Source organism: Lottia gigantea (genome assembly GCF_000327385.1).
Source record: "Lottia gigantea unplaced genomic scaffold LOTGIsca_35, whole genome shotgun sequence".
NCBI lineage: Eukaryota > Metazoa > Mollusca > Gastropoda > Lottiidae > Lottia > Lottia gigantea.
Window position 1 is genome coordinate 770,853 of NW_008709190.1, and position 25,870 is coordinate 796,722.

General features: G+C 32.6%; 3 protein-coding genes across 3 annotated transcripts; 1 reads left to right on the top strand and 2 right to left on the bottom strand.

Moving 5' to 3' along the window:
- Positions 1-6,464: 6,464 nt before the first annotated feature.
- LOTGIDRAFT_121028 (hypothetical protein) lies at positions 6,465-13,097 on the bottom strand (the record flags this gene model as incomplete). Its single annotated transcript, XM_009058660.1, has 2 exons — positions 6,465-6,718; positions 12,902-13,097. 2 exons carry the CDS (start codon positions 13,095-13,097, stop codon positions 6,465-6,467), a joined length of 450 nt encoding a protein of 149 aa, XP_009056908.1.
- A 6,654-nt stretch (positions 13,098-19,751) lies between these two features.
- Positions 19,752-20,573, bottom strand: LOTGIDRAFT_121003 (hypothetical protein; the record flags this gene model as incomplete). Its single annotated transcript, XM_009058661.1, has 1 exon — positions 19,752-20,573. A coding segment is annotated over one exon (822 nt), but the record flags the coding sequence as incomplete, so codon positions are not given.
- Positions 20,574-23,807: 3,234 nt separating this feature from the next.
- LOTGIDRAFT_233119 (hypothetical protein) lies at positions 23,808-25,821 on the top strand. Its single transcript, XM_009058662.1, has 2 exons — positions 23,808-24,233; positions 25,221-25,821. Exons 1-2 carry the CDS (start codon positions 23,879-23,881, stop codon positions 25,502-25,504), a joined length of 639 nt encoding a protein of 212 aa, XP_009056910.1. The 5' UTR covers positions 23,808-23,878; the 3' UTR covers positions 25,505-25,821.
- The last annotated feature ends 49 nt before the right edge of the window (positions 25,822-25,870 follow it).

The window sequence follows — 25,870 nt, forward strand, 5'->3', positions numbered from 1 at the left end:
GTCCAAAGGTAGATGTAAGCTGTCTGAAGAAGATTTTTTAGGTTTATGTTCACTACTTGAACTATGTTTGGATGATTTCTCTTTTTTCTCAAAACTACTACTGGAATGTTTCTCCTTTTTCCCATTTTTGTTAGATTTGTGCTCGTGTTTTGATTTCTTTTTAGAACTGTCTTTTGAATGTTTATGTTTGTCTGATTTGTGAGATGTGTGTTTATCTTTACTATGTTCTGATGATACAGATGAACTTCGCTTCAACTTCTTGCCAGACATTTCTCCATCTGGTGGAGAGGATGTTGAAGGTCTCTTCTGAGCCTCCTTTCCTCTACTTTTGGGTTCTTTAGGAACTATAGGTGTAGATGAAGGGGTAGAAGTAGCTGAACGTATTTCTTTTGAAGCTACTGGTGCAGATTGTGGAGTTAAGGGTTTACTAGAATTACCACTAATATTAGATGACTTGTGCTTGGATTTTTCCTGAAAATGGAGAAAAAGCATTGTGATAATTTAAGTCACCGAGTTTTACGTCATGCGGATGGTAAAAACGAAATATCCATTTTAAGTTTCATCAAAATCGGTTGAAAACTAAGAGTGTAATAGCATTCAAGATTTTGGGGCAAGGGCAATAACTCTGCTCCTAAGGGTCGAAAATAGCTCAAATGTGAATTTGATCTTCGTTTTATGAATATGTATACACATACCGAATTTCATTTGATTCCATCAAAAAATCTAGCTTTAAGAGCGTTTTCAAGCGAACGAACGAACCAACGGACGGACAGGGGTGCCGACGATATATTTCCACATAGAGAGATGTGGGCGTATAATAAAAAATGGTCAATGTAATAAAATATTGTCAATGAAATAGTCTTCAATATTAGTTCCATTGTCGTTAATGTCTTGGTGTAGGCCTAAATAGAATGTAGACGTACTGATAATAACTAATTCAAAAATTGAAAGGTTTTAGTTTGATGGTTTGATTGATTTAATCATTTTTTATTACAGCAATAGTAACAGAAAATCTTTTTGTATACATCAGACTACACATATGAAACTAAAATATACAATGCTGAAACAAGTAAGCTTTTATCACAAACGACCAAAGCATTGACTTATCTGTAGGCTTTCAGAGATTGTAAAGAGGTTTTCTAAATTTTGTATGTGTATCGGGGATAGCATCAATTTGCACCAATCCAATTTTCAATCAGACGTCTTTGATTCTAGCAATTCTATTAATACTAAGTGTTTTATGACGTCACCCCTGCAAAGGTCTCATGTGATACAAGCAAATTTTTCGAGGGTGACATCATATAACACTTATTTTTAGTGGAATTGCAGGAAATTAGAATGGTGCAAATTGATGATGTCAGTGTCCCCGATAAGCATAAAAAATTTAGAAATCTTAACAATCCCTAATTTGAACAAACAACACTGCTCTGGATGTGTTTTTTGACACCTAGGACTTACTAGTAAAGGTTGATCAGCTGACGAAAGAAAACTTGTTCTAATGAAGGGAGATAGTTCCCCTTTAATTGATATCAAGTAATAGAGTAGTGAATGTTATAACTCGCTGATTTTTGAATGCTCGTTAAAAGTAAGTATTGATTAAAAATCCATTTTAATTTGTACCATCTAATGTTCTTATTAACAAGTCTTCTTAAGTGCTGTATTGTTAGGAAGAAAGCACTTACTTTTGATGAAGAAATATCCTTACTACTGGATGAGGATGATTTGACCTTTTTACCATTACTTTCACCTTTACTAACTGAGCCTACTGATGAAGGATCCATTAAAGAAGATGGCGTTCCCATTGGTTGCTGGAAAAAATAGAAAAAAATACGAAAATAAATATCTTTATTTCAAATGAATTTTCATGGTTTTATAACACGTTATGAAATAAGTTTGTATTTCATTGCATCATATTAACTTTATTTTGATTTATATCAACCAGAAATTGGGCCTATTCTGACAAAGAGTTTATTATTATAATTATTAAAATCTGTTACCAAATACTGTTATGTTTAGACATTAATTTTTCAAATACACTTACAACTATAAGGTGAGGGAAAAGCTAACTTATTAATGTATTTTTCATACTGTATTGATTATTGGAATTAGACTATTTTTTTTTTATGGTTATTCAGAACAAAATATTCGAAACATAATCAGGTATGAATTGATTAGCATACATTACAAAATTCTCCTTTAATGACTATTCAGTTACTGTTCAAATCACTGTTCAAATTGTTTGTTTTTTGACAAAATTTCTCCTGATATTATACTTTATATTCATCTGAAAGTGAAAAATTATGAACTTATTTAATTTTTCATCTTCTTTGATCATCTTGGCTGTATAAGCATATAAAGAAATGATTCTCATATCTTTTAAGTTTGTTTTTTACTGGTAATGACCATATATCACTATATGGCGATATTTTGGTATTTTTTAATTTGGCAATATTATAAACAATATAAATTCCCATACCAGTATTTTTCGTGATAACGGTATATCGCCCAGCCCTAGCTAAAACTACTGAAATAAAGTCAAGATCTGGCAAGAAAATTTTAAACGATTGAGATCAAAACTAATGATTTGAAACACCAATCTGAATCTAAACCAGCACTTTACATAAAACAAGGTAACACTTGCAACATAGAGGGTGACTAAAATCTTACTTTTTGTTAACTAAAAACGCAAATTTTGAAATTTAGTATCAATATATCACATTATGACAACAGCAATACCTGGTACAAGTGATAAGGAACATCTAATTTTTCAACCTTATCTCTTAAGAATCTTTAACATCCTGTTACATATATGTACAACTGAAACATTACAAACTTTAAGCCAAAGCTCTTGTCAAATTATAGCTGTCCCATACTCATAAAGACAAATCTTTCATGTAAATCAAATAACAGCACATTTAAAAATTTGGACTGAATTTTCTCTGAATCTTTATGACTTTGGCTTCACTGTTTTTATAATGTTTGTATTTTGACCATTTGAGTATACACCACATCCAATTATACATTTAAAAAAAAATCATTCAGAACAGATAACTTCAAGGTGAAACTAGGTTAATAATACTTATATATATCTAGACAAATTGAGCAAGATTATAATAAAATTGTTACTTCTTAAAGATCGGTCCACTTATTTCTATTTATGAAAATGAAAATGCTAATACTTATATGAATAGAAAGTAGAGGTGTTCTAATGACTTGGAAAAATACCAGTTTGTCTCACATATCCATAATTAATTCATAATTAGCTAAATCAGAAGAGAATTACCAGCAGAATTCCAATGCATGACCGATCAAGAAAGGTCAAAAAGCCTTCTTTTGTTTATCCAGACTTATATAATTACTCACAAAATTTTATCCAGCAATTTTTCTATCATCCATATGGTAGGCTTTAACACCACCAACGTAAAGTGTACTACAGATCAGAAACACGGCATATTATACAGTTATACAGAAAGGAAAATAAATAAAACACAATACTTGCCTTCCTAATGCTATTATGTGCATACAAAATCATTGTCAAATTTAAACTATAATACCACTTTAGATGAACTGTATTAAATTTAGAATAAGGAAAACAATGATAATCAGTTCATGTGAGTTAGAAAAATATCCTCTTTTGTATATATTCATTTATATTTTATACTAACTAGGGTTTATCTTCTTTTATCTATTTAAACAATAGGGTATTGAGATAACATCAGTGGTAAATATTTCAATATATAAATCTATATTGTTTCACATCCTTAGTTAGAGTTCAATATAGAGAGAATTTATTACATTTCTCATATATTTTATATCAACATTTGCCCTTGTTCAATTGACGTTCAATACGCGAAAATGTCAATGTCTCAATTCTTTATCTGTTTCCACTCAACACAATATGGTGAAAGTTCTCTACTTTTCATATGCAATATGTTGCAGTCAAAATATACTAGAAATTGCTTTCTGTAACATTTTCACATGATTCAGCAATTTTCCTTGCAAATTGTTGCAATATAACTTGAATTCACACAATGATATATCAGCTTATATGAGCAATATTTAAGAAAAATTCCTTTATATGGTTGAAAAAATTACCAGACCAATCTATCACCCTTTGTAACAACTAAAAACACAGTAAGTTTAAACCAATCCTTTAAACACACAAATTCATGTCAGCAAAATTTCACTTATTATATAATATATAATATAATTTTGTTTAATTGTCCATTTTCTATTCACAGATAAAATTGGATATATTAGATCAGTATCGCTGTGTTATTATCAGTTACCTATTTATGCCTGAACAAAATACACAATATTCATTTTGAGTCTTGCAATTCAGCGGAAATCCAAATCAAATCAAATCCAACAAGGAAGACAGCAATCAGTTACAATATGGTCACTGTTGTTCTCTACATGTATGTATGTCACTATAAGTGTCAACTGTTTAGTAACAGATTGCAGTGGAAGAGATCAATCTAAATCTAAACATATCCTCAATAAAATGATAAATACACAATATGGAGATAAACTAATATCTACCTATATAGCTATGAGCTATGATGTATCTCATCTGACATCACTTAACTTTTTATCCTCATTAACCTATGGTTCACTGACCAGTTGATAGAGCTCCACACTATTTTCCCTCTATGTTATGAAATATTTCCCACTCAAAAACTGTTGGCCAGTTGTGTGACCCTAGTTGAAACTCTAGTTCATGATAAATAAAGTCATATATCTGTCATGAATATTGAACAGGCCCCCTCTTAAGATCATATTTATACTGCACAGTAATTCAAACCTACATTACTGCTATTATATTTTTAGCTTCAAGCCCTTCTATACAAATCAAACCAAACCTGCAAGGCATTTCATAATGCATGGATTACAGTTTAGCCTTTACTGCCTGGTTACAATATTACTGAGCACTGTATGAGTATTATTGAAAACTTAAATACCTTTCTCTAGGATATATGTCTTTACAGTATTAAATAATAAATTTAAAGGTGCACTTGAAAGTACTTGGACTCTAGTTATTAAAAGGGATATTGTGCTTTTTTTTGTAGGTCGTTAAAATTTTTTGCTCAAATTTGTGAAAACTATACACCAAAATCTAGAAAAATGTGCCCTTTAACATATCTCAAACTAAAATATCCAGCTTTGACGCCAAAAATATTTTTAAAATTTACATAAGATTACATGACAAGATGAAGTAAAACTAGCCTGGGTTTTCACTTGTTACTTCTTACGTTTGTATATATATATTGCTAGACATTTGCCAGGATGTTTGTGATTGTGCATTGACAGGATTTTCCTTTTTCCTGTTTTAGTATTGATTATTCAGATGCTTTTAGCACCTGACTGAATAGACTGTTTTTCATAACTGATTAAATGTTGAATGTATGTTAATTTAACCAATGATCACTATCAAACACAAATTGTAGCAAGTCTATCTATTAAAATGTAAGATCAATCTTTCCTCAATAATATAGAAATACATTTCAGTTTTACTGGCCAAAACTTAGTTGATCACGGCTAAATACCCAACAGCACAGCTAAATACCCAACAGCACAGCTAAATACACAACAGCACAGCTAATTACACAACAGCACAGCTAAATACACAATAGCACAGCTAAATACCAAATAACACAGCTATATACTCAATAGCACAACTGAATAGCCAATAGCACAGCTAAATACCCAATAGCACAGTTAAATGCATAACAGCACAGTTAAATGCACAACAGCACAGTTAAATGCACAACAGCACAGTTAAATGCACAACAGCACAGTTAAATGCACAACAGCACAGTTAAGTACACAACAGCACAACTAAATACACAATAGCACAACAGATCGTTAAACAGTCAAAAAATATAAGTTGCTACAGGAAATCTATGGTATTCCAACATGTTTTTGATAGCTCAAAAGGTCCTTTTCCTCAGAAACAAACACACATGAGATGTCAGTTGAAATTCAAGCAAGAACCCAAATTTTATTGTAATATATCGTCATAACTCAACATAGTAACAAAAAAGGCCTTGAGTTAGAAAAGTAAATGCAAAAAAAATGTTTCTAGATAGCTTCATTTACAATTTAATATCAATTCTAAGAGGAAGTATTCTTTTAAAAGCGTCTTGTTATCTAATAATCACACTAATGCTTTCTCATGTAGGACTTCTGGGTATCTTCCCTATATATACCTTATACCTGCTTGAAGTGCAGATGAGAACCTATACTCATCAAACTTCAGTAAGAAATAGAAATAGGTCAGTTGTCTGCAGATCACATCGTGTGAAACTCTGAGTAACAACATGTTTATTAGGTTATGTTCTAATATTTCTATATTAATCTATAATTGATGTATTGAACACTATTTAAACAGTGAAAATATTTTTTTATTGTATAAGCTTACCTTTATATAAAACAGAACCTTTAACAAGTTGTTACTCAGAGTTTCACGCTGTGCATACATTAACAAAGGTACTTACTCCACAAGCCTTTAGCAGTTTTTGTCGAAACTCTTCGTTTGGATTGGTGAATGTTAGTTGTTCATAGTGAACATGATTTGTGCATTGATCAGCATGTAAGAAAAGGTCATAATCAAAAGACAGTTTCTTGGGTTTTTCCTTGCTTCTGAAGTAGATGACAATTGGTAAGTTGAAACCAGCATAACCCGATTCTGAGACTTGATATGGTGGATCTTTAACCACTGAAATAACAAAAAGATAGAAATGTAGAACTAAGTTTGTTATGAGTAATATTATAATTAAACCTTTTTTCCAAGTTTTTTTTTTACCTGGTGACCGAGCAACCATTGTAGCATCATGTTTGAGAATATGACGTGACATTTATGGGAAAAAAACCAGAATCCCTTGAAATCTAGCTAAATAATACAAGTAGCCATGGAAATTCTCTGCAAATGAAAATAAACTGGCACAAAGCAACGGGGAAAATAAAACTTGATTTATAATATAACTTATTCTATCAATATTATACTTTTATTCACCTTTCATAGCAAATCAAAATAATTCAGTATCAGACCTTTGATCCTCAAATTGCTATTTATTGACAGTTCTTCACATGCCTTCAAAGATGGGTTCCCTTATTTTCATTTATTTATATGATCATTGGACGATTAATGCTAATACATAGTCTCATGAAAGCACTGGCCTAGGTCACAAAGTAAAGATTTATGATAAAACAAGGTGCAAGTTAAAGGTTAAGATAATTAGATATGTTAACTAGTGATGTCTCTGTAATACTATCTGTGGTAGTATCATTTCTTAAGCTGAAATAGCTGAAAATTATCTATCGAACATTATAATAAATACTCGTATATTTTCATGCAACAAGAATACAGCTGGCCTTTTTTAATTTGCTGTGTCAGCTTTAATCAAAATAATTTTCAATTTGACATGTGTTTCATAATCCACTACCATGGATATTATTGTCGAACTTTTTTCTTTAAAGGGATTGTAAAGAGGTTTTCTAAAAATGTGTACGTGTATTGGGGTCAGTGATGCTCATCAGTGAGATATCTGTGATTCCTGCAATTCCACTTAAATTTTAACTCACTTTTTGCAAAATATGCTTGTGTATTCCATATTCTTCTCAATTAGTGATGTAATCAAACACATAGATTTAGTGGAATTGCAGGAACCACAGAAGTCTAGATTGAAAATTAGAAAGGTGCAAATTGATTATGTCAGGACATTGACATTGGCTTACTTTTTTCTAACTGTCAAGGGATCTTTAACGTGCTTATTGTCTCATCCAAAAGACTAGACCCTTTGCATGTCAGCCCCTTCGGCCTGCATCAGTGACAGGGAGAATAAATCGGGTTGAAGGTATTATCTTGACTTGAAATGAAGGTTAATATATTCAAATGAATGTGATTTGACTGTAACATAGAATATTTTCTGTCAGATAAATATGTTAAATTTTGATTTAATGATTGAAATGTAATTAGTTATATAAAAATTATAATGAAATTATGGTGAAGTAGCTAGCAGGTGTGACATGATAGCACCGAGCCATCATTTAACTTACATGTAATATTCTGTAAGCACTATAATATATTTCAGTAACAGTGTATCAGTGTAAAGGTGGATTTATACCTCTGACACCGTCAACCGCCGTAATACGCTAGCAAACATTACTCTGACTGACAGCGTCAGCTGACAACAGACCTTACCGCATGTAAGTATCATTGTCCCAAGTGCACAGACGCTCGCATGCGTCAACCTATTTTCAAGATTCGATTGTCTGTGTTATCTATCAGCTTCTTGTGATTGGTTGTAATTTGTATGCAAATTCACGTCGCAAAAGTTCAACATAGTTGAACTCTGGAAAATATTACGCGACTTGCGCCATTATACGAGTACTCGCTGAAGTGGATAGTATTTACCTATGTGCTGATGAATGCTGGCAACCACCAACCACGAGCTCATGCTAGCGTATTACAGCAGTTGACAACGTCAGAAGTATAAATCCATTTTTACTAAACACACTGTAAATTGACCGAAAAATAGCCAGTCTGTATTGTTTGTATATAACAAACTTATGAATTATTCGAACTTGCTTTGTTTTATAAATGAACATTATTTTTTTCTAATTCTGGTCATGATTTGTGGCTATTTTCTGTTAAAACTGGTTTCAGGTGTATTAAATTGGTATCATTTTAACAAACCCAAAATGAGCTGTGAAAACAATGGTGTTTTTTTCAGTTGTATTTTATTTTGTAGCTGTTTATCTCAACCTATTTGATCATTCCTTTTGTCTGTTTCTTTGAACTATTACACAACAGCATTTGGAAAATGTACATTTTTTTTACTTTTGTCCCTAACTGTTTATTTTGATTGATCTGAAAACTTAAAAGTAGACAGGCAATTTGATAACAAAATTTTTCGATATCTCTTCCGGTTTTGACAAGACCTGGACTAGTTGCTTAAAATCTTTGTAATTGATCAAGTCTACAGTGGCTATTCAATCTGATTGGTTGTGAATCCACCCAGGTTTGGTGACAGGGGAAACACTAAAATATTTTTATTCTTTGCTCCGAAAATAGATACATAAAATATCCACAGTAAAATATATCAAATAAACTGACAAAACTTGGAGGTTTTCTTTCGTTTAGGTTCTAAACAAGTTGTTTGAGACTTGTAGATTGAATATTCTTAAAGATGGGTTCCCTTATTTTCATTTACGAAAATGAAAATGCTAATACTTATATAAATAGAAAGCAAAGGTGTTCTAATGACTTGGAAAAATACAAGTTTGTCTCACATATCCATAATTAATTCATAATTAGCTAACTTAGAAGAGAATTATCAGTAGAAGTCTTTTTTTGTTTATCCAGACACTACATACATGTACATTATTTATGATTGGTTAAAACTCTTAATATATGCAATAAGAACATGATATGATTAAGAATACATGATAATTCATTAAAAACACCAATTAATCAAATAGTTTGCTTAATTTGACACTAAACAATAAGGAAACTCATCTTTAATTGTTATTATCTCCCTTGAAAGACAGAAATTCACTGAAAAATCCCAGAATATATCCTTATTGTAGAAAGGAATAGTTTGTGCGTCAGAGACTATTTGCTTGTAAACTTGAAAATTCAACTTCTGGAATTTTGCAAATATTTCAAAAATTGACAGTAAGAATCAGATGTCCACTTTAACTTGTCATATACCAAATTGTAGTCTCTATTGCATATACAAATCAATTTTGAACAAGTCAAAAGCAATATCTTTAAAAAAACAAAAATGATTGAGTTCTTGAATATCACACTAATACAAGATCTCATCGAAAACTTTCATTGTAACGTCAAAATCCAATCAACACTTTAGTCACTATTGTTGACAGACAAGGTGTCCAGGATGTTCACATGTAAAGGGATAAGAACAATAATAACGTCTTTAAATGGCATTAAGTAATTGCGAGTACGATATATAGTCACAGCTTTATGGAACAACAATCACTGGTTGAGCAATTAGTAACTTGAAATTCATAATTTCGCTTATCAAATTTCATAATCGATTAAATATCAAAGTCTGTGAACAATCTCTTCCACTTAAATTTCCTTCAGCAAATAACTTATCCACAATAAGCTATAATATAACATCACAGCAATAACATACTTACTATGACACAAAAATAACCCATTAAATACAAAATTTTAGCCTGTTTTTTTATTTCTTATTTAGACTTTCTCATTTAAATTATTTCAATAATTAATTGATAGCATGGAGTTGATAATTGATCTCAATTTGGTATTTGATACCCCATCCTAATAGTAATCTTACAATATCCTGACATTTTGGTATAATGGTATCATTCATTTCAATTTCTGAACTGTTGTTCATGAACTTCAATGGAGGAAATGGTCACAGCATCTAATACAAAGAATGTAATATATACCTACCTATAATAGTATTAAAAGAAAATACACAATCAATCCAAAAAATAAGGAACAAACTTAATCCCTAAGCTTATCCCTAGGAAATATATTTAATCCTTATAAAGCTTCTGTCCACTATAAATCCTTTTTAACAAGTGAGAAATAAACAGCAGACAAGGCTAAAAACCAAGCTTATGATAAGATTTCAAAGCATAAGAAAGTGTTACCATGGCAGTGAACTGTTAAGTGTTATAAATAAAGTTTAAATGCCTTTGTAAAGTAATCAACAGTGTTCAATCTAATGAACAGTGTTATTCAATACATTCATATGTTATTAACACTCACAACAAATCAGTCAGAATTAACACCTTTCAAATATTCATATCACTCACTACCTTTCTTTCAACTGGTAAAAAATCATAGAAAAAAGTCCGAAACTTCCAGTCCTATTTTTGATGCTAGTATGTTATAGAATAGAAAGAAAGGCTTATGAGAATCACTAACGGGTGGTTGCCTAGCAAGATACGCCCACTTTCCTGATACATTTTCAGTATATCAAGGGCAGTCACCTATCTGTGTCAAATCATACCAAAAATCTAATTTGTGCAAGATATTGTTGATTTAAACAAACACACATTATTTAATAAAATTCTGACATAAACTGTCACCTCTATCGCTAAGAAATTTTGATGCCTTTTTACTAAGTCATGGGCAATAACTCAAATTCTGTTGATCGAAAAATTGTCAAATTTAATCTTGACTAAGATCTCATCATTATTAATGATCATACCAAATTTCATTTAAATCGGATGAAAACTGTAGTCTCTATTGTGTTCACAAACAAATTTTGAAGCATTTTTCATAAATCAAGGGCAATTACTCAAAAACCATTCATCGAATAATAGCTAAACTCGAACTTGTCCAAGATCTCATTATAAATATTCACACCAAATTTCATTGAAATTGGATGAAAACTGTAGTCTCTATTGTGTCAAGGGCAATAACTCAAAAACCGTTCATCAAAAGATGGCAAAATTCGAACTTGTCCAAGATCTCATCATTGTAAATATTCACACCAAATTTCATTGAAATTGGATAAAAACTGTAGTCTCTATTGTATTCACAACCAAATTTTGACGAGTTTTTCATAAGACAAGGGCAATAACTCAGAAATCTTTCTTTGAAAGATCGTCAAATTGGAACTTGTCCAAGATCTCATGAATATAAATGAGCACACCAAATTTCATTTATATCAGATGAAAACTGTAGTCTCTATCTCGTTCAAAAGCCAATTTTGACGCGTTTTGGCTAAGTCAAGGGCAATAACTCAAAAACTGTTTATCGAAAAATCGAACCTGTCCAAAATCTAATCAATATAAATGATCACACCAAATTTCATTCGAATCAGATGAAAACTGTAGTCTGTATCGCGTTCACAAGCCAATTTTGATGCGCTTTGGCTAAGTCAAGGGCAATAACTCAAAAGCCATTCATCGAAAAATCGTGAATATCAAACTTGTCCAAGATCTCATCAATATAAATGATCACACCAAATTTCTTCGAATCAGATGAAAACTGTAGTCTCTATCGCGTTCACAAGCCATTTGTCGACGGACGGATGGACATCGGTGATGACAATATACGTCCATATAATGTGGGTGCATAAAAAGGAACCAGAAAAGAAAGTAGATGAAACAACTTGAAAATAAGTCAAATAAACCTTTATTAAAGCCAGTCTATTATATTTTAAACATATTAGCAACTATTTTATTATTGACTATATTATGAAAGTCCTTAGTTTGAAATTTTCCAGAGTCCTTATCCAAGACCTTATCAACAAGACATACAACTTTCGTATACCCAAATCATCAGGATTGGGATAAGCTTGTGAACGAAACAAATAAATAGTAAGGCTTATTTGAAGGAAGTATGCAATCTTCATACAATTCTGAGACTACTTAGTACTTAGTATATATATATTCAAGGCCAAATATGGCAAACCATCGTTTCAAGTTCATTTAAAGGATTGTAAAGGGTTTTTTAGGGACATTCCTATTACTGCAATTTCAGAAAAAGGTTAACTGGAAATCACAAGAGATTTTGTAACCAGTCTAAAACCAGACAACAACAACATAATAATATATGTTATCTCCCCTTAAAAGATGGCAGCATGTCTTACTAAAAATTGCTGACTTATTCACATTTTGCTTCGCTGTTGTCTTAAAAAAAAATCTCTAAATATCATTATTTATGATTAAATGGGAGGAATTAAGTGAGAGGAAGATTTGGAAAATAAAGTTAGTCCAGTAGTAGTAATATTACTGGACTAACTTGATTTACAATCTCTTTAAGTTTAAGTCAAATTTTTACCATGCTCAAGAAGCAAGTGTGTACAAACAGGTGCGAGTTCCTACAATGTAAGTCCATGAAGATACAGAAATAAAGCTGCACAAAGAACCCTGTAGAAATGAAAATTACCTCTTTTTGGTTTAGAAAATGATTCATGCAATTGAAATACCACTTTTTCCACATAATGCTGTATTTTACTTCCTTCTGGTCCTCTTACAAATACTGTCCAGTCATGAGTGTATCCTTCTGCTGATGGTTTCTTCCTAAATGTAGCATGATGTCCAAATTCTATAGTTACTTGAATGTTCTGTGACTGAAATGACATTATATGGATAAGAGTTTAATTTGTCAAAATTCAAAAAATAGGTAACAGTAACAATCAGCAGTATGAAATATTCAACCTTCAGTCATACACTTCTTTTGCACTTTTTGAAGTTATACTGAACAATTTAACAAAGTTTTGACAAAATCCGACAAAAATCGTTGCTTTTAGTGTTTATGAGCTGAATATTAAAAAGCTTTTCAAGAACAAGGTCAATTACTCATATAAAATATTTCTTTATTTTCAAAAAAGGTCATCCATGGATGAAAATAAATTATTTCTCCAAATCTCGTCAAAATCTGTCCAGAATTGCCCCTACTAATATGTTTAGAAGCCAAAATTGTCGTCATATCTTGGTTACCCAGCAAAGCGGCTCTGCACACTAGGTTGACCCACCACATATTTTTCAGTTCTAGTTTCAATGGTGTTTGGTATTATAGTGGCTTGATATTATTGGATAGTGCATAAAAGTCTTTTAATTCTTTTTGGGTTGGATGTGTTAAGGGACAGATTTCTATATATTTAGATTAATGATTTTTCATAAATTTGAGGGAAAAAAATTTCGACCATTAAAAAAAATAAATTGGCCCCTTTAATGTGAGGACTATTTACTATTTTTATACTTTGAAGGATGCCAGATCATCAATGTTTTTTTCTCGGAGGGAGGTCAATTCACCAATTGTAAGCATCCATTTGTGTACAGTTCCAACTGGGCTCTCACAGACAAAACCACCAAAACTTAAGTTAAATCATAAAAAAGCAAGACATTACTGTAATCCAATACAGATAGACCAAACTGTTTTTTTGCCATTAATAAATGAAGAAAAATAGAAATTATGATAGCAAGAATGGAGGTAGATGATATGTCGATGTCCACTTCCAGCAGATGCTGATCTCAAAGACTAGCTGAAGGTAGTCTTAGTTGGATCAGGGTCAATTGGATGATTTGACAGTGTTGTTGAGTTAAGATTTTCTGATATTTAGTCAGGTCAAAGCTTGACACTAGGTAGAAAATCAATTACAAATCATTCTTGTTTTTGTCATTTATGTTAGAGGGAGTAATCTTAAATGTAGATTGTGGTGTATTGTAGTGTTGAAACGGTTAATCAATTTCGGTTAGTATATCACGGATAACCGAGTCTGATTTGAGTTTGAGATAATCGGTTAACCGTCAATTTTGTAAGTAGTAAAAAGAGAGCAATTTTGACAAAAATTTGTCACTGAATGAGTCTTTAAGCTGTTTTCTTTAGTAAATAATCATCTTTATTGATTGAATAATTGAGATTGATAAAGCAAGATAGGGTACGTATCAAAACACTAACGAGTTGCAAGAATTGTGGTCAAAATTATCAAGCCTCTTTTTTGATAGTAAAATTCACTAACTGTTTCAACACTAGTGTATTGATGGCAATTTAACTAATTGAAGTATTGTTCAAGGGAGATAACCTTATCAAAAATGTTCATATTACATAAGGTGAAACAATAATGATGGATATCATCATAACTAATTCAAGAAAAAAAAGCTCAGGATAATAGCAAATATTTAGATCTTTAAAGTGATACTATGTCTTAGAATTAACATAAAATTTAAGAATAAGAGCCAGTAGATATACCTGGTGTAATAAAAAACATAACAGGATCCTCCTATAATCCGATAAATCAAAAAACTAAATAAATATGCAATTAACTATTGAAAAACCCTTAATATCAAGATTAAGTATTTTTCAATAATTACTAAGTTTTATGAATTTTCCAATTTTCCAGAGATTCTGTTGTAACTTTATGACACCAGGTAAACTAACTGATGAATATATACATCTATTGACCATTTCGAGAACTTAAATTTTATGTTCATTCTAAGACGTATCACTTTAAGGAATTGTAAAGAGGTTTTCTAAACTTTTGATATTTAGGGATCTTTCCAATAGTGACACCATAAAGCGCATGATTTTAATATAATGTTAAGAACCACAGACATCTGATTGAAAATTGGAATTATGCATTTCAATCATTGTCCTTATACACATACATTTTTTTTAGAAAATCTCTTTGCAATCCCTTCAAGGCCTGCGAATAGAAAACATTATATAATGCATTATCAGGTATATGTTGCTGTGAACAGTTAAGATATTTCAAATTATTCAGTTTTATCAAATATTTTCTCCTTCAAGGATACAAGTCTCTCTAGTGTCAGTATTCTGCGCATTAATAATTACTGTCCAAACAGGGCATTTACAGAACTGCACTTTGTCAATCATTTTTATTTAAAATGAAATATAAGGTTTTCAAACTAATATCGAGAGTGTTAATTTGATTGATGAAAGAAAATACTATGCAATTAAAATTTATATTATCATAAATCATGATTTTACAGAGGTATTTTTTGTATCATTTCAAATGCAGATCATTTTCTCAAGTAATGAAAAGAAATGTTTTTATTTTGAAGATTATCAAAGCAAATATGTTTAAATCAAAGGGACAGGTTATCCATCCGATTGACTAACCATACTTTGGTCTCAGAAAAAGGAATATTTAGCTTGGCTAATCAGTAATAGTGTTCACAGCTTACTGTTGAAATTAGAACCTTCAAATCTTTGTGTCGAGAATTATCTGCGTTTCAAAGATAAAATGATGACTCAACTTTTCTTGATACTCCGCCATAAGCTTAAATAGAAAAGTCTATGGAAAAGACAGAAAAAGGTAGTGAACTTTCCAGTTTGAAGTACATTTGAAGCCCCACAATCTGTGAACCACAGCCATGGACAGGTGCACCATTTTTTTGACCAATCACACTTTAGTCTTAGAAACAGGAAATTTTTAGCTATGCTAATCAGTAATAGTGTTCACAGCTCACTGTCGAAAATTTAAGCCTTCAAATCCATGTGTGTTAAGACGAGTCATCTATTTTTGGGAATAGTCTATAGGAAAAGAAATTCTTAGTTGAATTTTTAACTTTCAAAGGTGAATAATAATGGATACACATGGATTTGAAGGCTCGAATTTCGACGATGAGCTGGAAACACTATTACTCAATATGTAAGCTAAAAAAATTCCCGTTTCTGAAACTAAGGTATGAATGGTCGAATGGATAGTGAAGGTGCACCTTTAAACTTTCATATAAACGGCACGACAAAAAGTCACATATTTCTGAATTCTCTATATTTTGGTTGATAGTTTTCTTCAATTCGAGCACCTAGGTTACCAAAACTAATTTAAAATACAAACTGCCTCTTTAAGAAAAATGGAATTAACTGAAAAATTTCATTTGAAATTTAATATTTGTGAAAAAATATTAAAAATATAACTAGGCCTAAATCTATATAACACTAACACTAGTATATAAGTAGGCTATAAGCTTATTCTATTATTCTAACTCATGATATAGCCGTTAGTAAGCTTACTGTAACTACATTTGGAAGTACAAACAAGAAAGCTTTTTATTCAAAAGAACATTCTTATTATCATTAGGCCTGTTGAGCTTTGTTGTTTATTGATGATACGGATAATGTCAATGATGCAGATAGCCAGGGGGAAAGGACCTTGTAAACAACTTGGAATCGGTCAAGATATTGTTAGAACAATAAGCTCCTATAATTTTTTGGACAGGTTAAAAGAGAATGAACTCATCGTTCGTTAGACTTACACTATTGGAAGACATTAGAACACTATTTTGACAAGAAATGTCAATATTTTTTTTCCTTCACAGCATGCTAAATTAAAATCCAGTATAATACGCATGCGCATATTTTCTAGACCAAATTTGTCTTCCGGAGATGAAGAACTCTTTTATTGTCCATTCGAATCTAACGTGTAACGTGTTCACAAATATACGACACCAGATTTGAAGGTGTTCTGTGAGCTACTGGCAGAACTGAACTGCGAGTTACCATCAGTTTTATTTAATTAATAATAACATGTTTACCTTGTAACATATATAGCTAAACTGGTACCCTGTTGGGTTAGCTTATGGCGAAGCTTTACATGGAATGGGGGACCAGTTTACATGTATTTTGCATGTTAAGAAAGATTATTATACTGTACTACTACTGTCAGCTTTTATTTAAATCATAACATTTGGCAGACCGTCAAGCAAGAGACCCTTGATCCGATATATTTTATAAAAAGTGATTGTCTTGCAGCTGAAACAGATCGGCTAATGTATTATTAAGTCATGATGTATGAACGACACACTTATCATACACGGCAGACATCATACATTCTCCCCTTGGAAAATTTTCTAATCGAGACACATATGAATTTGAAGCAGACTTGCTTGTTCTGAAGTTGTCGGCTGGTGAAGGGATAGAAAAAAACTAGGCCCCGTTTTGTAGATTTTCCACATCTCCGAAGTGGGGTTTCAAACCATTTTTTGCAGTTCGGCCATAACACCCCCTAAACCATTTATGTCACACCTATTTTTAATGAATCTAATCTCTCGTCGGCCAAATATGACTGCGTCCGCAACCAAAAGTTGAAGGGTCACACCGGGTCAAGTCGAAATATTAACAAAACGAAAACTAATTTCTAGACAGGAAGAGTCAGATTTTTCAGACTAAACAATACAAATTCTTATCACAATCAATTGAAAACTCTTTTACTGTATTCGCAGGTAGATTTTGACCCCTTTTAATCAAGTCAAGGTGTTTGGCACTTTAGGGTGAAGGGCAATAACCCCCAAATGTTCAAGATTTTATCACTTCCAATAATCACACTTAGGTTTCATTATCTTCGAGTGAAGCAAATTTTAGCTGCGATTTACGGTGCAGGATAATCGATACAGTAGAAAATACTGCACCCGTACCTGTGTATCCACTTCTTCTATATTTAACTGTAGTGAACATCCTTCACCGTACCTCGTCTACCCTGAGCGTTATAAGATCAAATTTCATTGAAATCAGATGAAAACTGTAGTTTCTATTGAGCTCCAGAAATGTGGGGCGACGGCAATTTTTTGAATCCCCGGAGAACCTGGCTCTATCCGTTATATTGAAAAAATCATAAACTCACCATTTTATATATATATTATATACATAAATATATGCATAACAAGTTTTGTATTGTTCTTTTAAATATGGGTTTCCTTATTTTTTAGTGTCAAATTAAGCAAACTATTTGATTAATTGGTGTATCTAATGAATTACCATGTACATGTATTCTTAATCATATAATTATGTTCTTATCGCATGCATATGATTAAGAGTTTTAACCAATCATAAAATATCCATGTATTACCGTCTGGATAAACAATAAAAAAAACTTTTTGACCTTTCTTGATCGATCACTAATAAAAATTCTGTTGGTAATACTCTTCTAATTTAGCTGAGACAAACTAGTTTTTGTAAGTCATTAGAACACCTCAACTTTCTATTCATATAAACATTTTCATAAATGAAAATAAGGGAACCTATTTTTAAATACCTATATCCTGTATTATTACAAGGAAAACAGACATAACACAAACAGTCAAATATTTTACCACATTTTATTTTACAGAAAGAATCTGTATTCAAATCAGACTTCTTTTAATTTCAAGTAAAAAAAAATTTGTACATATTTTTATCAGCTAATAACAGTAAATTGAAGAGGTCCATGAACTTAGATCATACAAAACTGAAAACCACCTAAAAGCACAATTACATTAGTCTCAAGTAACAATAAAGATATCAATAAGGGCAATCCACTCATTGTTTAATCACCATCACTCATTTCCATATCTACTTCCTGCTTATTATCCTCATCAATAGGATATTGACTAATGGGTTGTACAGGAGGAGGAGGAATATCAGACAGGCCTCTTACACCTTCACCACTGCTACTGTATCCTTTCTCTTCTTCATCATAATCTCGAACTACTTTAGAATCTTTAGATGATTTCTCTTCCCGGTCTCGGTCTTTCTCAGACCTCTTCTTTTTACTTCTATCCCTACTTCTACTCCTGTCTCTATCCTTTTTCTTTTCTTTCTTACTTCTGTGCCGTGATCCACTTCTAGATCTTGAACGACTCGATCTTCTACTTTTCTTAGACTTCTTTGGAGACTTTGATCTTCTTTTAGGACTACTCTTTCCAGCATTTGGCGAAGGGCTACGACTCAAAGATGACCTCTTTAATTGAGGAATAGGTATATCTGCATTTGAGGCTGCTTGCGGAGAGACTGACCTCTCTTTAGTTAATTTAGGGGGAGAAGGTGATGCAGAGGTGGATTTTCTTCTTTTTTCCTTGATTGGTGATACACTCTTCTTTCTACCTCTGGAGGTTGATCTAGATTTGCGTGATTTAGAAGTAAACGCCTTGGGAGGTGTTCTTGATCTTTTACGGTCTCTCGATTTAGAACGTTTTGAACGAGATTTAGAACGTGATCGTTTTTTGTCTCTGCTCCTGGATCTCCTACTTGACCTGTAGTGCTTTGACCGGGATCCTGATCTATTCCTTCTAGATCTGGATCTGGATCTGCTAGATCTCTTTCTCGATCGGGATCCAGACCTCTTTCTTGATCTTGAAGATCCAGGTCTATCTCTTGAGCGTCTGCGATCTCTTGACCGAGATCTTCTTGACCTAGAATGAGACCTTCTCCTAGATCTGGAATGACTTCGTCTACGAGATCTGGACCTTGACCTTCGTCTAGATCTGGTTCTGGATGAAGAACGACTTCTTCTTGAATCTGCTGCTGCCGCTATTAGAGAATGGGCTTCTTTTACTTTTTTCATTGCTTCTTCAACTTCCCTTTGTGAATCTTTCGCCGACTTGGATTGTGGTTTAACTATAGCAGCAATTGAATGTGAAACTTGAATTGGTCTTCCTTGAAACATAACACCGTTATATGTTAATGCTGTTGCAACAGCTCTTTGATCAGAAAACTCAACGTAAGCATATCGAACCAGAGCATGCTCTCCACCTGCCATTCTAATGTATTTAACTTCACCAACTTGAGAAAAAAAACTCAATAACTGCTCTGGCAATACTGCTGTTTCTAAATTTCCAACATAAACTGTTCTCCTAATTTCCTGTATTTTACTGGGATCAACAGACGCTGGTAGTGGCGGATATTGTGGAAGGCCCAGAGCCACTAATCTGGGATCATAGGTATTAATCATCTGTTTAGCGCCTTGGCCAACTTTGCGAGATACAACATTACTTGGCCAAGTAGGGGCACCAGGTAACATGCCTGCTACTGCTTGTGGGGTCAGCTGTAAAGCAGTATTTTCATCTGGAATTTTGCCGTCCATAACAGGGACAACGATGATAGCTCTATCAATGAACACAACATTTGATAAATGTAAGGCAATTCCCACTGCTGTGTTGTCATCAAATTCGATGTAGCACACTCGTGCTGAAACTTCAACTTCTGACGATTCCGGAGGATACAATTTTATGTCTCTCACTCGCCCCACGAAACCAAAAAGCGTTTTCATTTGATCCCGACTAGCATGAGGAGCCACGTTCGTCACTTGAATCACTTTGGTATCAATTCTGTCCGACATTTTAATTGTATTATCAATAGAACGAGGAAAAAAATATTCCTGCACGCTATCTCTAGTTCAAATGTAGTGTTGGACGCACGTATTTCCGGATACTTGAACGCGGGTTATTGAGACGATTCGTAACATAATATTACATTGGATAAAATTAATACCTTTGCGTAACAAAACAAATACTTTTTATTATAAATTTAATATCAAAACAAGAGATTGGCAGACAGAATATCAAAAAATGTTGTATATATAAATACTTTGAAATTTGTGTTTAGGATTCCACAGTTGTCATACATTCAGTGTTTCAACGAACAGGTGTAAATATTATTCAAAAGTACTAGAAATGTACGAAAATCGCATAATTCTTTCAAAAAAAATACCCCCATATCTATAGATGCCTTTCTTGTATATGGCAGTGTCCCAAAAAGTTGACTTGTCTTTTTATCCTTCAAACGCGGATAACTCTAGACACACATGGATTTGAAGGCTCAAATTTTGAAGTTCTGGACACTATTAATGATGGGCTTGGCTAAAAAAAAAAAAAATGCTCGTTTCTGATGCTAAAGTATGATTGGTCAAAAAAAATTCTCCATAACCTAGGTCTTCTTAGTCTTATTTAAAATCAACTAGTCAACAACAAGCTCATGGTATCGACAAACAAATTTCGAGTGTATTTAATTCTGTAGCCTTGTTTAAAAGCTAATATAAACTAACATTTTTCGCTTCTATTTGCAGCTACAGAGCATTATACACATATTGTTAGAAATAAATATATGAAATTAATGGAGTTTTACGTCTTACTTTCCTGCACCGCGTGAGCTAATGAAGGCAGGCAACGCCATGCAGGGTGCAATGAGGAAAATTTGCCAAGACAGCGGCTCTTGTTATAAATACAGGGGATATTAAAGATATAAATAAAAAAGTTAGAGTCTGCCTTAACCAGAAATTCCCGTTTCTTTGCAATTTTTCAGTCGATTTTTGTTCCTTCCCGATATCTCCAAACTTGATTATCATATCGTCCGTCGTACAAGTGTTAAATTATCAACGACCATCTGCAGTCAGATCTCCCAGATTAACTTACAAATTTGAGATAAACGAAATTCTTAACTGGGTGACTGTAGAACTTCATTCTACTGCATTGGCAGTGCTTGTGTATGTTTTTGGTAATCATCCACCTGAAGCCTCTTATGTACCACCTCTAAAAGTCATCTGCAACCACTAACAATTTTTAGTATCTTTCATTTATTTGACATTTATATCATATGAAGATCGCCATTATGTGTAAAGGGTATGAAACTTTAATATGATAAATTTTGCTGAATTATAATTTGAGAGCTAAAAAAAATTGTCTTATTACGTCTATCTATATAGGCCTATAGTGTAAACAAATATTTGACAATTTATTGTTTTTTGTCAACTGACCAAACCTATCCTAACAATTCACCCACTACACTAGTCCGAAACATCTACATCTATTCCAGCTTTAGTACAGCTGACTTCTATCCAAATATCTATTAGAGGCTGGAATAGCGACAGATGTTTCGGTTTACCAGGACACAATACTAGAAGCGAACAATAAGGACAGTTAAATCTTTTTTTCTGAAAACAGACGTCATTTCCCGCATAACTTATAGGCGGGTCCAATTTAAAAGATGAGAGCTTGGTATCCGCATCAGTTCGACGTTTTCCTGAAAGGTGACCAAAAAAGTAGCATCTATCATATAAGCTTGTCCTTTGTAACGCACTTTGGTTCAGTTCAATATGGATCAAAAAAGGTTGAACGCAAATAGTCACACTTAAACTCGTCCGAGATGTTAATTTGACCATAACCGTACTAAGAAACATTTGATTAGAACATGGACACACATGACATAAAGGGATTGTAAAAAGTTTTTTTTAAAAAAAAAAAAAAAAAAAAAATAGGTGTATCGGGGAGACTGATAGCATCAATTTGCACCAATTGATGACGTCACTTATCGCAAAATATTATGCTTTAACACATGAGTCCTTTCTCGATTAGTGACGTCATCAAATATTTAGTTTTTAGTGGAATTGCAGGAACCACAGACGTTTGATTGAAAATTGGAATGGTGCAAAACGATGCTATCAGTGTCTTCGGTACAAGCTATATTTATTAAAAAAAAACCTCTTTACAACTCCTTAAAATATTTTATGCAAATGACTAGTCCGTGCTATTTTTTATTAAAAATACTCTTTCTCTGCCCCTTTTAGGCTTTTTGCATGCCTCTAGATGACTAGTTTTTTTAGTCTAGATTAGTACTTTGAAGTCTGAAGTTTTAAATTTTGTGAGAATATGAGAGATTTATAGGCGGGAGACTAATTTAAAAAAATAGGCGTTTTGTGCGTTATATATAGTCACAACCCAGTATAGCGGATGTTTAATATCGGTAGTGGTCCTCCGTACAAACTTTTCAAGGTGAATTTTGTCCAATAACTACGTATAGGTAAATCCATACGTCAACCGGTTAATGATATTTTGTAGAAGCGAGGGATATATAACGCACAAAACTCATCGTTGAAAATATCTTCTTAACAAGTTTGAAATGCTTTTCGATAAACGTGGGGGAAATAACCTCAAATTTGTCCATCGAAAAATCATTTGTTTTGATCGGGCCATTTGAATAATGCGCGTATAGATCACCAACATTTATTCATTTTTTTTTCTTAATTTCTGTATCTTGTATTCTTCAAAGGATAGATTGATATGAACAAAAAATTAAGGAATGGACCAAATCATGACGAATAGCCAATAAACGTTTAGCCATGTAGCCATAAATAAGATAAAAAGCATGTCCGCATTGTTTCAGAAAAACAACACTGTAATTAATCATACGAAAAACATGATCGTACTGATCACTGACCATAACTGACTACGCCGTATGTCAATAAATTTTACTATCAAAATGACTTGGTTTTCCTTTTTCTTGAAAATAGAACGGTTGTTTGATAGTCTGTAAATATATATATTTACACGACCGCAGGTGTCTAACCGCATTTAATATATCCTGATGGATTAACATTTAGACCTCAACGTCATTAAATATGAGTATATGTACTGGTAGAAACTAAACCCGGAAACGTGAACAACCGTTGACAGTGGCATTTATGAGTCATTTATGAATTTTTTTTGATAGCTTCTGTAAAGTGGGAGTACCATTTGATTTATATAATATGCCTTTATGGACTTGTAGATTTTAGTACCACAGAACGCGTATATATAAACAGAGTACAGTCTACATGCATTTGTTTTAAAGTTAGAAGTATTTTATTAATTTTCGACAATTTGTCACAAAATGACAAAAATGTACGTTTATCAACCTACATTTCAATGTTTAGTGATCATGTTGTTTGTTGTTTTTCCACAATTTTCAGCATTTCCACGAAAATTTGGAAATTTATCTAACGTTTTGATGGATTTCTGTCAAAATTCTTGCAGAAACGGACATTGTACTACAGATGGTAAATCTTCGTATATTGTAAAGTGCAAGTGTAATGAAGGATTTGCAGGAAAATATTGTAATAGATCTGATTGTAATCCGACCTGTAAACACGGATCTTGTGTTTTTGATGGGAGTCAACAAGTTTGTAAATGTGAAAAAGGTTTTAGTGGTGTAGATTGCAACAATGTCAATCTGAATAGTATTTTAGGTACGTATTTGTCAAGTTTGCAATATTTCTTAATTTTTTTTATTCAAGCCTTCAGCCTACTAATTTCCACATTTTTTTATATCTGTATATTGAAAAAAATTCCCATTCAATTATAAACTACAATAGTTTTTGCTCAGCCAAGTAATTTTAACGATTTTATTACATCATATGGGAATGAAAATAATATTGAATATTTGACTCCATAGAAAAAATCTCTATATTGATTCTAACAATATCGTTTCTTCATAAGTTATTGCACAAAATTGTGTGCCAAAATGCACCAATTCTTTCTTTCACAATTTTTTTAGAGGAGAACCCTCTGGGAGGCTTACGCCTATATGGCTTTTCCACAGAGAATTTTGAATCTCAACCTTGACGAGTAACAATAACAATATTTGCGATAAGTTTTCGTACATGTATTCCTTTACTAATAATGTAATAGCTTTCATTAAGTCGAAATTAAATCCAATTATTTAGAATTAATGAATTTAAAATTGGTTATTAATGATCAGTAACTGTCCAATTAGGCCCTATAATGTTAATTTGGCTGATGATTCACCAGTGGCGAAGCCGAGATTTCATTGACGAGCGGTGTTGCGGGGGGATGTTTTATTTTACGCGACTGTGATCCACCAAAGAGCATATTAATTCTGTAAATTTCGATTGATTAAATTGTCTAGTTTAGTTCAGAACATCATCAACATCAACCATGATAATTCCAATTTCAGATGATGCTTAATTCGTCTTTTAACGCCAGAGAACTGACTATTTGTTAATACTGTAATGTAGACTGCTCATGATATCTTCTGTAGGCTATAAGACATATAGAAGCGAGGAGCACTAGACAATATTATGGAATATAACACACTTCTTTAATAAGGTAGATAACGTTTCAACACAACATAATTATACGTGTCGTCATAATCTTCTATACCCACCATTTTAAATCAATACACGTATTAATAGGTTTTCTTTTATATCTTTTAGGTATAGATAGTATTGCAAGAGGGAGAAACAGTGTTAATTCAAGCATTAGTCTCCCTTCGTCACTGTGCGCACTGAATTTTGTCTGTCAAAATGGTGGTTCCTGTATTCGATTCCAACGAGGTGTTCGATGCCAGTGTGTTTATCCATATACTGGTACATTTTGTCAGGATAAGTGTGAGAAGGTTTGCCAAAATAATGGACGATGTTTACTGTTAGATGAAGCTGATGTATGTAATTGCCCATGGGGTTATAATGGAGAATTTTGCGAGTTAAAGTTATCGTAGTTACATTTCCAATCTTACAAAACTAACGTACACATAGCGTTTTTTTAAACTCATTTAACAATCCAAAGAGCATGAATCGGCAAGGAAATCGACTTTTTACAAAATTTTACAAATCCCTCATGTTCCTATAGCGACGGCGTAGGCCTAGGCTACGACGTTTATCACTTCTACCGTTGCTTTCACTGTGTCATATTCTGGTCATGAGATTTATAACCCCCTTTTGCTGACTATTTAATACGTCGCCATTCAATTTAACCAATCAGCAATCTCGTAACATATAGAGTAAAGGATAGTGATAGAAAATGGCGGCCTCCGTTGAATCATTGTGAACTGTCTCACTTTCTCGTTAAGCGATCGATGTGAAAC